At 42.1% G+C, this 12657-nt stretch overlaps 1 protein-coding gene across 1 annotated transcript in view; it reads left to right on the top strand.

Annotated features, from left to right (window-relative positions):
- The window catches only part of ADAMTSL3 (ADAMTS like 3), a 371178-nt gene that overhangs the window by 137325 nt on the left and 221196 nt on the right, over positions 1–12657 (top strand). The window contains 1 exon segment of the mRNA XM_027089194.1: positions 1240–1285. Within this exon segment, the coding sequence (XP_026944995.1) occupies positions 1240–1285 (46 nt within the window).

The raw sequence follows: 12657 nt of genomic DNA, 5'->3' as shown, positions 1-12657 counted from the left end.
AGCCCTGGTCTGGGAAGATCTCACATGCCGCAGAGCAACTAAGCCCGTGCGCCACAACTACTGAGCCTGCGCTCTAGAGCCCGCGAGCCACAACTACTGAGCCCGAGCACCACAACTGCTGAAGCCTTCGCGCCTAGAGCCCGTGCTGTGCAACAAGAGAAGCCAACGCAGTGAGAAGCCCGCGCACCGCAACGAAGAGTAGCCCCCGCTCGCCGCAACTAGAGAAAGCCCGCACGCAGCAATGAAGACCCAACACAGCCAAAAAAAAAAAAAGTTCTCTTCTTCCAGGACTAACTATTCTAAAACAAATTAACGCTTGACTTTTAATTCAAGATGGCGAGTTAAGCCTGTGTTTAGCTTTTCTTGCTCCAAATTTGCCATTGAATTGGCCAGGGACACATAAAGGGTAAAAACATAACTCCGTGGAAAAACTGGGAAAGATCCCATTCACAGATGAATTATCTTTAAGGAGTTAATGTAAAATACAGAGCAGCAAGCACTGCACTGAGGAAAGGACCTGCCAGATAGAATTCCAAACATCCAAAAGGAAAGCTTGCCTGGAAGATGAGTGGCTGGGTCCCAAAGCAAGTGGTTGGAGGGAAGGATAGTGTGTGGTCATCCCTGGAGGATTCTCAAGCATATACATACATGCGTATATGACTTCAGATCCTAGAGGATCGGTATCCTAAGAAGTCCGCCCCAACACTATGTTTTGTAGCATTTGTTTAATAAGGCTGGTGGCTGAAGTAAGGTATAAGCATTGCCTCAGGCAAATTTCTGACAGAGACCATTGTACTGATTAGAGAGGGAGGTTATAGCGGGCCCGGCTAACTTGGTGACCTCAGTGAGTGAGGAAGAGAAATTCCCTTTCAGGGACGTGCTACACAAATACTTCTGCCTGTAGTTTTACCTTCTTTTTCATAGAAAAAGAAAACATACATGCACACATTACACACACACACAGTGTACATTAATTTCAGTGGTTATATAGACCCTAGGGTAAAAACTGTGCTTAAGTAATATTACATTAATTCAACTAAAGAATTCACTGTATTTAATGTGACACTTCCATGAGACTTTTTGGCCTCCTGATCCTTGAAAGTTATTTCTTAGAATTTAAACTTTGAGTCTTTGAGGTAATGGGCACTAATAAAAGTGTTACGTGTGCCTCGTTTTCACTTGTATTTTCTTTCCTGCTTGCAACTTCCATGAAATCCTTATTTTCTTTTTTTTCCTCAGGAATTGTGAAGGGCAGAATATTCGATACAAGACGTGCAGCAATCATGTAAGTTCCATATGTAATAAAAATATATAATCCCATAAAATATGTTCATGTTTGAAGTTATTATGTACCGTAAAGCTGATGGCCTCTTGGTACTCATTGTGGAAAATTTGAATATTCATTTAATTGACAACAGGTTTTGTGTATCTCATACCTGCCATTTATACTACCCTTTTAGGCCACTTCGCATGTATGATCTAATTTGGTAAGCATTTAATAATTTCTGAATTCATAGAAACAATACCTAATTCTTGTAAATGCCTTCAAAGTTCAAAGTGCTCTGTGTGTAGGATTTCACCTGACCCTCACAACTGTCTCTGAGATGTTGGCATACGAGGTGTGGTTATTTCTTTATTTCAAATGAGGGGACTGGGGCCGGGGGAGGTGAAATTATTTTCCAAAGGCCGCAAAGGAAGCATTGAACTTGAACTTGTCTAGTGCTGTTTCTCCTGCTCCAAAACACCTGTCCCACTCCCTGCAAACTGTGTTAAGGAGTACTGTAGGTGACTCAAGAAAACCACACCTGAGGAAGGGTTTGTAAACCTTGCTCTCATTCTACAGTGATCAACACAAACAAAAACTAAAATTCAAATATACAAATGTGCAATGCAAAATAAAATGTCAGAAAGCACCAATCCTATTTTCTACGTAAAACATTTCGGTTGTTTGTGATATATACCCAAATCAAAATGACAGGAATTCAAAGGAAATTCTGAAAGTCTGAAGATCTAAGTGAGATTTAGGCGTTTTTATTTTTATTTATTTATTTTTTTTTTGCGGTACTCAGGCCTCTCACTCTTTTGGCCTCTCCCATTGCGGAGCACAGGCTCCGGACGCGCAGGCTCAGCAGCCATGGCTCACGGGCCTAGCCGCCCCGCGGCATGTGGGATCTTCCCGGACCGGGGCACGAACCCGTGTCCCCTGCATCGGCAGGCGGACTCTCAACCACTGCGCCACCAGGGAAGCCCAGATTTAGGTTTTTTATTTAAAAAATCCATTTTTCTCAATTAGCTATGTCATTTATTTTAAATGTTTCACTTACTGGAGGGACTGCCCATCTCTGTTCCTTCTCTGTCCTGGGCCAGTGTGAGACAGCAGTCCTGGGTAACCATTTCTGTTCTATGGACCCAAACTTTTCCTCGTTGGACAGCCTCAAGCTCTAGACTTGGGGAGTGGAGAATAGGCAGTGTTAGCAGGACCTTTTGTCTGTGGAGCTCGAGCCACGTTTTCAGTCTGTTTTAATCAGTGGCAAAGCAGAAATGTTTCTCTCTCAAACTTTGGTGGGGAAAATCGTGCTTATTTATAGAGCACTCAAAATCCAATATCACCCAGCCCTGAGGTAGCCAGATTTGTGGCCGCTATGTCCTAGGAGGGATTTTGGGAGACAAAGCAAATAGGTTTCACATGTCCTATGACAGGATGGACTTGAGGAATGGAGAGATACACATGCACGTGGTTGCACAATTAAATGAGCTGGAATCCAGGTGGGGATGAAGGAGGGAGAGAGGTTGACCAAGCACAGACACAGGCTGGCATTTAGGTACAAGCAGAGTCTAGCATTCGTTCTTGTTTTTTTTAATTAAATTAATTAATTTTGTTTATTTATTTTTGGCCTCACCACACAGCATGTGGGATCTTAGTTCCCCGACCAGGGATTGAACCCGTGCCCCCAGCATTGGAAGCGTGGAGTCTTAAGCACTGGACCACCAGGGAAGTCCCCTGGCATTCATTCTTACACCAGCACGTGGATGTATTAGCAGCCTCAGGGTTTTACACACAAGACGTTTCCATCTACTACCTTTTGCCTGGGTACATTTTATTTTTTAATTGCTGCTGCAACACATTACCACAAACGTGGCTTACAGCAATACAAATTTTTTATTATCTTACAGTTTTGGAGGTCAGAATTTGATATGGGTCTCACTGGGCTAAAATTAAGATGTTGGCAGGGCTGCATTCCTTCTGGAATCTCTAGGGAAGAATCCATTTCTTTGTCTTTTCCAGTTTCTAGAGGCTGCCCACATTCCTTGGCTTGTGGCCCCTTTTTCCAACTTCAAAGCCAGCAACACTGCATCTCTCTGTCCATTTTTATGTAGTCACATCTGCCTGTGATCACAGCTGAGCATCGTTCGTCCACCTGGATAATCTCCCCCTCTCAGGGTCCTTAACCTTAGTCAAAGGATGCTTTGGGCAAAGCCCCTTTTGCCATGTAAGGTAACCTATTCGCAGGTCCTAGGGATTAGGTTTTGACCATCTTTGGGGAAGTTGCATTATTCTGATTAACACAATGGGACAGCTCGGCTTCTCAGACAAATTGGTCTGGCAAATTCCTTGCAGTCATTCCAGAATAAATTTCACAACAGTATGCTATCAAGGAATACTCTGTGAAGCTATCTAGGGGAATTCATTTTAAATGTCCAGATCAAGATATTACATTCTGAGATTTCATTCTAGGATTTCTCTCTGTCTCTCTCTCTGTCTCTCTCTCTCTCTTTCTGTGTGTGTGTGTGTGTGTGTGTGTGTGTGTGTGTGAGAGAGAGAGAGAGAGAGAGAGAGAGAGAGAGAGACTGCTCTAGCTAGTTCCATTCTGAGGTTTCATTCTAGGGTTTCTCTCTCTCTCTCTCTCTCTCTCTCTCTGTGTGTGTGTGTGTGTGTGAGAGAGAGAGAGAGAGAGAGAGAGAGAGAGAGAGAGAGAGAGAGACTGACTCTGCTCTAGCTAGTTCCAAAAAGGCATCTTTTCAACACAAGTGTTATAAGGGTCTAGGAGTGTTGTGCCATGCAACGTAGAGATAAAATATAATCTACTAAAATTGGTGCATATTAGTTGCAATGGTTAGAACTTTGGTGCGCTTGAGTGAAGATCTGATGCCCCTGAGGCTCCGAGGGTCTTGGGAGTACACATGGTCTCTAATTGATGTCCCCTCGGAAGAGTCTGCAGAAACCTTTACAGCCTCCAGGCTGGTGAGAAATAGATGCTTAGGAGGTGGGAGCTAGTGGGGGAGGACAGCAGTGAAAATGTCACCGTCTTCTATTTCTCAGACTTGGTGTCCTAAGAGAGTCCGTAGAGAGATTTCATAAGAAAATGACATTAACTTCTGTGCTTGCCATTGCAAGTGCAGAGTTTCCAACAAAATTCCTCACAGGGAAATAAGGGAGCCCTGTGGCAGGTCTTTCACATCTGTGGTGTTCAGGACACCCCTCCATCTCCATGCGCCAAGTGTCTGCAGCCGTGATACTCAAGCCCTACTGTAGACCATATGTGGATAAACGCAGTCCCAGCTGCAGTGTCCATGATCTGTAAGAAGTCTGTTCCTTTACAGGAGTGATTATACGGGTATATTCCATGGAATATAACATAGAAACGTTTCAAGGGCGTCAAGTGCCGTAAGTGGTTGTAACCACAGTGAACTCAGTGTATGAATATGGTCACATCTTGTTTTTTCTTTTTTTACATATCATTCCTGGAGATGCTTCCTGCTTTATTAGTTAGGGATTTAGAATAACCCTCTTGAAATCTTCATCTCTCTTATCACCCCAAGGAGTCCAGAGAGCGGGGGTGGGAACTACTCTGCAGCCTATCTCAAGTGGAGAGAGAACTGAGTTGTGAACCCTGCTGTTGTTTCTCCCTGTCTTCCAATGGCCTCACTGAAGATGCACCATGCTCGTTCACTAGTCAGTGGCTCCCCTTTCCCTGGGGATGGGGCTCATCACCCACTCTTTTGAAGGAAGCTGCCTTTAGTGATTCCCAGGTCAGGCACTCTTTGGAGGGAAACTTGCTTCGTGATTCAAAGATGCTCACACCTATACTTCTGGGGACTTGAGCATCCCATCTGATGGGAGCGCAGGATCTCCCATTCCCATCCAAGCGATGTCACCATCAATGGCCACATAGGGAGGTGAATTGTGCTTTATGGAGAAGCAGAAGACACCGCCGGTGAGCCCCAGAGACCTGACATTCAGTCCTGTTCCCGAGGTTGCTAATTCTTCTGTCCCTCCACGTGATTATTTGAAGGCTCAGGCTCTCAGCCTCCCTCCGGACCATGGAGTTTGTCATATGTGTATCAGCTTTCTAACCCCTACCCAAGATCAGTAATAATACTAATAGCAACAATGATAGCTCAGAGTTATTAAGTACTTCTTAAATGCTAGGCATTGTTCTGAGTGCCTTTTCATGAATAAATAAATTTACTCCTCATAATCCCTACAGAGTAGGTGTTATTTTTATCTCCACTTTTACAGGGAAGGAAATTTAGGTAACCTGCACAGGGTCACAGAGCTGAATTTAATCCCAGGCAGTCAGGTTCCAGGCTCCTTGGAAGTGCGCGCTCTTGATCACTCTGCTACAACATCATGCTTCTTTTTATTTATTTATTCACTCGTTTATTTATTTATTTATTTTTTACATCTTTATTGGAGTATAATTGCTTTACAATGGTGTGTTAGTTTCTGCTTTATAACAAAGTGAATCAGTTATATATATACATATGTTCCCATATCTCTTCCCTCTTGCGTCTCCCTCCCTCCCACCCTCCCTATCCCACCCCTCCAGGCGGTCACAAATACATGGAATTTAAGAAAAAAAAAAATGTCATGAAGAACCTAGGGGTAAGACAGGCATAAAGACACAGACCTACTAGAGAATGGACTTGAGGATATGGGGAGGGGGAAGGGTAAGCTGGGACAAAGTGAGAGAGTGGCATGGACATATATACACTACCAAACGTAAAATAGATAGCTAGTGGGAAGCAGCCGCATAGCACAGGAACATCATGCTTCTTGGAAAGAAGTGTGAAGAGGTCTCGAGCTTTGTCAGATAATGACATGACACCCAGACAGCAGCAAGGTCACTTCTAACAGCCCAGGAGCACATGAATTGCAGAGGTAATTGCAGGAACATTACACTTTCCTATACCATTATAGAAACTTCAACCCCGAGAACAGTAGGGAGGGCCTTCTGAATATGCACAGCTGGCCAGGGACAAAGGTCAGAGAAGGGCAGGGAGGGAGCTGGAGGCAGAGGCAACTGAAATGATGTCCTCCATGCCCATGGGCCTTCCACTCCAGCAGCCCAGGAGGGATCCCCAGCACAGGGGAGGATCTGGCTTAACGACCCTGACAGCTACATTTCTGACCTCTGCCCACGTCAGCGTCAGCGGAAGACAGGGGAAAAAAAGCAGAAGACAGGGAACCTGGGAAAAAAGCAGGTTCCAGGCATTCAAGGAACGATTGAAAGTTCTTTTGTTATGGAGTCTGGATGTGTTAGGGACGTGCATTCAGAGCTCATAGACGAAGAAATTCCACTCGTGGTATGTAGGAACCCATGCTTCACGTGGCAGAGTGGGAGGCATGACCAGGAAACGAGGACCACACTTCCCTCCCTGAGAAATCAGGCATCGGTTCCGCGGCTCCTCCTGCATTCATTCTGTCAGGGGAGATGGGACTTTGGGCTGAAGGGCCAGGGAGATTAGGGGAACAGAACATGCCTATGTGCAGTACTGGGGCTCCAGGTAACCGCCATCTTCAGACATGACCCTCCGATCAGCACTCAGCATGGGCTCTTCCAGCCAGGGCTGGGCCCCAGAGGCCTCAGGAAAGAATTATCCTTATCAGGGGCATATAGAGCAAGTGGAGAAGTTCCAAGGGCAGTCATGCATGTCAGCAAGGAGGCCTAATGCCTGAATTCACTCACTACTTGTATGTTTTTATACCAGGGTATATGAAATTAAAGGTAAAGCTGGGAGAAAGCAAAGGGAACATATTTTAAAAAATAAGTGTATCATCATTTGGTAAGAGTGTTTTTGTAGCATGAACACATTTTTTATATGGGCACAGAGGGAGGCATGGTTAATTCTGCACAGTGGGGTCCCTGGGCTCCCTGACAGCTTTCCAGAAGAGGTGACATTTGATGTGACCCTTGAAAGATCTTTTATACTCTGGATCCCATGAATGGCTAATTTCTGACAGTTTTCTCTTAGAGGATTTTTATTTTTTTCCATTGCCATTTCTTCTACTCTGGGCTAGGGCCACTTCCTCTCATATCTATGTGCAGAACTCCAGTCCATCTTGCTACCATACTGGCCCTCCTAAAATGCTACCTATTCTATCCCTTTTTAATGTTGCTCTCCTCTGTGGATCCCTATTGCTTTTAATTCCTCTTACTTGCATTTCAGGACCTCCAAAAGATGGTAAGATTTACAAGGCTGTGCCTCATAGATACTGAATTTATTTTTGCTGTTTCTTTTTTCCTTATATCGTTTCTCATATCTTGTCCTATTCACATCACATCATCCTTCAGATGCCTTCTGAAATGTTACTTATTCATGATGCATCATTTGCTTATTCTAGCTGATAGTAGCCACCTACAATAATTTATTTTTATGCTGGAAAATTTGGCGTTTTTTATATAAGAGGATCACGAAATTTAACTCATACTATAACATGGATATGAAGATAAAATGTTCAAATTTGCTTATACAGAAATGGTGTTTCTCCTGAGTCCCTATTCACTGCTTATCTAGGAGGAAAATTAAATATCTAACCCAAGTTAAAGCTTGGTCCACTCCTATTATATAAATCATCTCTTAGGTAATGGTCTGTCTCTCTTAAATAAAAATACTCAGTTTCAGGGCTTCCCTGGTGGCGCAGTGGTTGAGAGTCCGCCTGCCAATGCAGGGGACACGGGTTCGTGCCCCGGTCCGGGAAGATCCCACATGCCGCGGAGCGGCTGGGCCCGTGAGCCATGGCCGCTGAGCCTGCGCGTGCGGAGCCTGTGCTCCGCAACGGGAGAGGCCACAACAGTGAGAGGCCCGCGCAACGCAAAAAAAAAAAAACTCAGTTTCTTAGATAATCCTCCTGTCTTGGCTTCTCTCCCTAGGTTGTCCATACAGGTTTATGTATTCTCATGGCTTTAGGGAGGAAAGGAGACCCCTGTCTTCAGAATGGTCCTCGAATGGGTGTTGGTTGTTATCTGCTGTGCTTTACTCCCTTTTCCCCTCCCTCTCCTTCTTCCCCTCCCCCTATCTCTTTCCCTTTTCCTCCTTCTTCTTTTCTATGCCTCCCAGGCTGGCTACCCACTCCTGACTGAGTCAGATCTTCCTGATCTAGGATCTATTGTTTCCTTATTAGATTTACTCTTTCCTTATTAACTCCATTTATTCACTTTTCAATTTAACTCTTGGATAACAATTCTATGTCCTTCATTGCAAAGTCCTACTGTAAGTCTACAAATTCCAGTAATAAATAACCCACTGTTTCAATGTATTCCATGCACATAGATGCTACATCTCCAGTAAGATAACAAGCTCACTGGGTAACTGATGGATTATATTCTTCTTTTGTGTTCCTTACAGCATGTCACCTAGGCAAAACCCATAAAGTATATTTAATAAATAAGTGTTGTCTTGAACTTAACTACTATGAAGAAATGCTTCTCAGGGAAAGGAGAGCAGATGGATGCTTGGCATCCAAGATTCCTAAATGTCAACTAAACTTTAGACACAAGAATCCCTAGATCGTCTTGAGCCAGGGCATGCAACCCATCTGAACCAGACTAGACAGACGTAGTGTTGACAGTGGAAGAATGCCATGTAAATGAAAGCATGTAATGTAAGTAGTCAACATCCCCCAAGATTACTAGAAAGCGGTATCATATAATGGAATGCTTGTTTCTTTGGGAATCAGTCTTGGCTGTGTCATGCTCTAGTTGTATGCCTTTGGGCTAGCGACTAAAGACTTTGTGTATCACGGTTTTCTCCATTTATACAAACGAGGGTAATGATAATCGTCACCTGCCTCGCTCAAAGGGTGGTAGTGGAGAGAGAATGTCAGTAATATTTCCTGGTAAACTAGAAAGCATGGGCTAGATATATGGCGGTCTTAATCAGGGATCATCATTTGTAAGGAACAGAAACCCACTCAGATTAGCTCAAGAAAAATGGGATTCACTGGATGGGTGAGTGGATATTTAGCGGAATTTAGGAGTGAGCACATCTTGAGGGCCTGGACCCGGGAATCAGAAAGCGAAGCCCAGGTTACTTACTCCTTCAGCTGAAACCCATGTTTTGTTATCTGACCTTTCATGTCTAATTCGTTGCTCTTGCTGTGGGAACTGGCTCACTTTGCTTCAACATGCATCACATAAAAGAAATGGCCAGCCCAGCCCAGATTGATGTGAGTTTTCAGCTCCAGCTCTTTTGATGCAATTCTGAATTCCTAGGAAATATTGACCTGGTGTGGACCAGATGTTTGCCTCTGATAATCAGCTGTGGCCAAGGAGACTAGGTCACACGTACAAACCTGGCCACCCCTTCACGAGGGCTCAGTTTAGGCTGGCTTCTGTTAATTAACCATAGTTGATTTTGTGAAACTTCTTTGGTTTGAGGAGTTTAAGACATTCAAGAGTCAGACAGCTAGCACTTGTATTTCCTCAAGTGTGCTTAAGATGCTAAGTGAGCCTAATGCAAGGGAAGTTGTTTTTACCCAGCTCTCTTATACTCTCTGGGTTTCAAAGAGTCAGATACAGGGGCTTCCCTGGTGGCGCAGTGATTGAGAGTCCGCCTGCCGATGCAGGGGACACGGGTTCATGCCCCGGTCCGGGAAGATCCCACAAGCCACGGAGCGGCTGGGCCTGTGAGCCATGGCCGCTGGGCCTGCGTGTCCGGAGCCTGTGCTCCACAATGGGAGAGGCCACAACAGTGAGAGTCCCTTGTACCGCAAAAAACAAAACAAAACAAACAAAACAAACAACAACAACAAAACAGAGTCAGATACAGAAGAAATTGACCCTGATTGAGGAAAGAGTAGGTGATATAATTCTGTCACTCATGATCTTCTCTATGGCTAGATGCAAGATGTCCTCATTCCAAGACAGAAATGGCATCCAGTTTTGATCTTCTGCAGTTTGATATTTTCTTCCATAGGTGTGACCTAGCTTAAGGGTTAATTTTGTGAAAACAAAGAAAAATGTGGATCTAATAGAAGACTTTGGAATGATTCACAGCAAAGTAATACAACTAATTTCAGGGGAAAGTCTACTAATTATATTTTACTTATTCCCTACCTACTTCCAAAAAGGATTTTAGGCACTTTATCAAGGCCCAAAGCATAAACACAGTAAAATACAAAAATTTAGTAGTAAAAATGGGATAAATAGAAGAAATTATATTTTAAAATTCTGGCTGATAATTTGTTAATAACTATTTGCAGAAAAATAAAGTTAGATTTCTACCTCCACCCCATAGATCAAAATACATTCCAAATAAAGAGTTAAACATAATTGCTAAACTATAAAGGACCTAGAAAAATACATTTAAGTATTTATCTGTTTTCAGGGCAGGGAGGGAAAAGCATATCTCATTAGTAAAGAAAGAAACCTTAAAAGGAAATATGAATAGAGCTGACTACATAAAAATTCAAACTTCTTGACTTCCCAAAGCACCAAAAACAAGATTAAATGGGGAAAATATCTCTAATACAAATGACAAAGAGTCGATAACTTCACTATGAAATTTAATAGCTTTATCTGTTAAAAATAATAAAAACACAAACATTCCAATAGATAAATGAAGGGCAGAAAACAAATTTTTGAAGAATGAATACAGAAAGCAAATATACATGAAAGGATATTAAACCTAAATAATAAGAAGGAAATGCAAATTAAAATGTTGAAATTCTATGTAACACTTATGATTGGAAAAAGTTTTAGAAAATTATAATATCCAAACTGAGAGGAGGTACTGAGAAAAGGGAACTTATATAGCCTGATGATAATAATAAGACTTTCCTGGAGGGCAATGTGGTAATATTTTGAAAAGCTCATGAAACACACTCTTTTTCTCAGAAATTTCATTCCCAGAAATTTGTCCTTGGGAAATAATCAAAAATTTGTGCAAAGATTTATATATAAGAATCTTTGTTATTTATTCTTTTTTTGAATAGAAACTATTCCCAAAGTTTTTACAATGAACATTTATTTCTTTTGCAATAAGAAAAAAAATAATATATTGCCTTTCTGTATCTATTTTCTTTAATTGGGAAGTTTGTATACAATGAATTCATTCCCATTAATTGGGAAGTTTGTGCTCAACTTTTTTTTGTTTTGTTTTTTTTTAATTGAACTTTTTTTTGAAATTGAATTTTAATTGAATTATTTGAGATAATTGTAGATATACATACAGTTGTAAGAAATAATACACAGACGTCCCATGTTGCCTTTACCCAGTTTCCCACAATGGTAAGATTTTGCAAAACTAAAGTACAGTATCAGGACCAGGATATTGATATTGACACAGGCAAGATAAAGAATAACTCCAGGGCTTCCCTGGTGGTGCAGTGGTTGAGATGCTTAAGATGTAATCATGTGAGTAAGATTGGGGGATTGGCATTTTTCACTCAGTTTTAGTTGCTACGTGGCATGTGGGATCTTCCCGGACCAGGGCTGGAACCCGTGTCTCCTGCAATGGCAGGTGAATTCTTAACCACTGCGCCACCAGGGAAACCCTGACTATTTTAAATAAACTTTACGCTGAATTGTCTTATTGTTTTGCTTTGTTCGTTGCTGAGCTTTTAGAATTAATTGGCTTATTTGGAAAAATAAATGAAAAACAATTATTAGTATAATATAATCTAAAACAAGTGTCTTCTAATAATTTTAAGCTAACATTATTGTACTTTGGGGGTGATTTGTCCTTCTGGGGAAACTTGTAAAAATAATAAGCTCCCTTATCTAAAGTTTCAAAAGTACTTTACCCCTGTGTCTATTTGCAGCCTCCTGTTGAGTAGCCATTATTTCTTGTTCATCACTTTCTAGTTTGGATTTAACTAGATTTGAAGTCATGATTAGGTACTGCTGAATGGCCATTACAGCTTTTTGGAGTTGCTTCTCAATTTTTGTTCTCTATGCCTAACTTACAAGGACTCCTTCCTCTTGTTTTTTTTATTGGAGTATATTTGCTTTAAAATGTTGTGTTAGTTTCTGCTGTACGACAAAGTGACTCAGCTATATGTATACATATATCCCTTCCCTCCTAAGCCTCCCTCCCACCCTACCACCCATCCCATCCCTCTAGGTCATCACAGTGTGCTCAGTTTTGAAGAGTAAAGTAACATTTTTATCATCCAGCATCTTGCTTTGGAAATATCTGATGAGATTGATTAGTAATTAAATAAAAAGACCCTTGAGTCATCAAGACTTGTACAAACACTTTGTCCTATTATTATGAGAACTCCTTGGGGTATTAACTTGGGATTTATTTGCTTTTGTTGTAGACAGAATTTGAAAAAGCCTCATTATCTCTTTCCATTCTAGAGCCTGTTGAATGCAGGCACTGGGTACCAGTAAAGAGCGATGGCTGGGGGTCTGAAAACAAGAGAGGAAA

The sequence above is a fragment of the Aethalodelphis obliquidens genome, unplaced genomic scaffold (genome assembly GCF_003676395.1).
Source record: "Aethalodelphis obliquidens isolate GAN/ISIS:26980383/991018 unplaced genomic scaffold, ASM367639v1 scaffold65, whole genome shotgun sequence".
Lineage (NCBI taxonomy): Eukaryota > Metazoa > Chordata > Mammalia > Artiodactyla > Delphinidae > Aethalodelphis > Aethalodelphis obliquidens.
The sequence above is the reverse complement of the archived record's forward strand: the minus strand, read 5'-3'. Positions and strand labels throughout refer to the sequence as shown.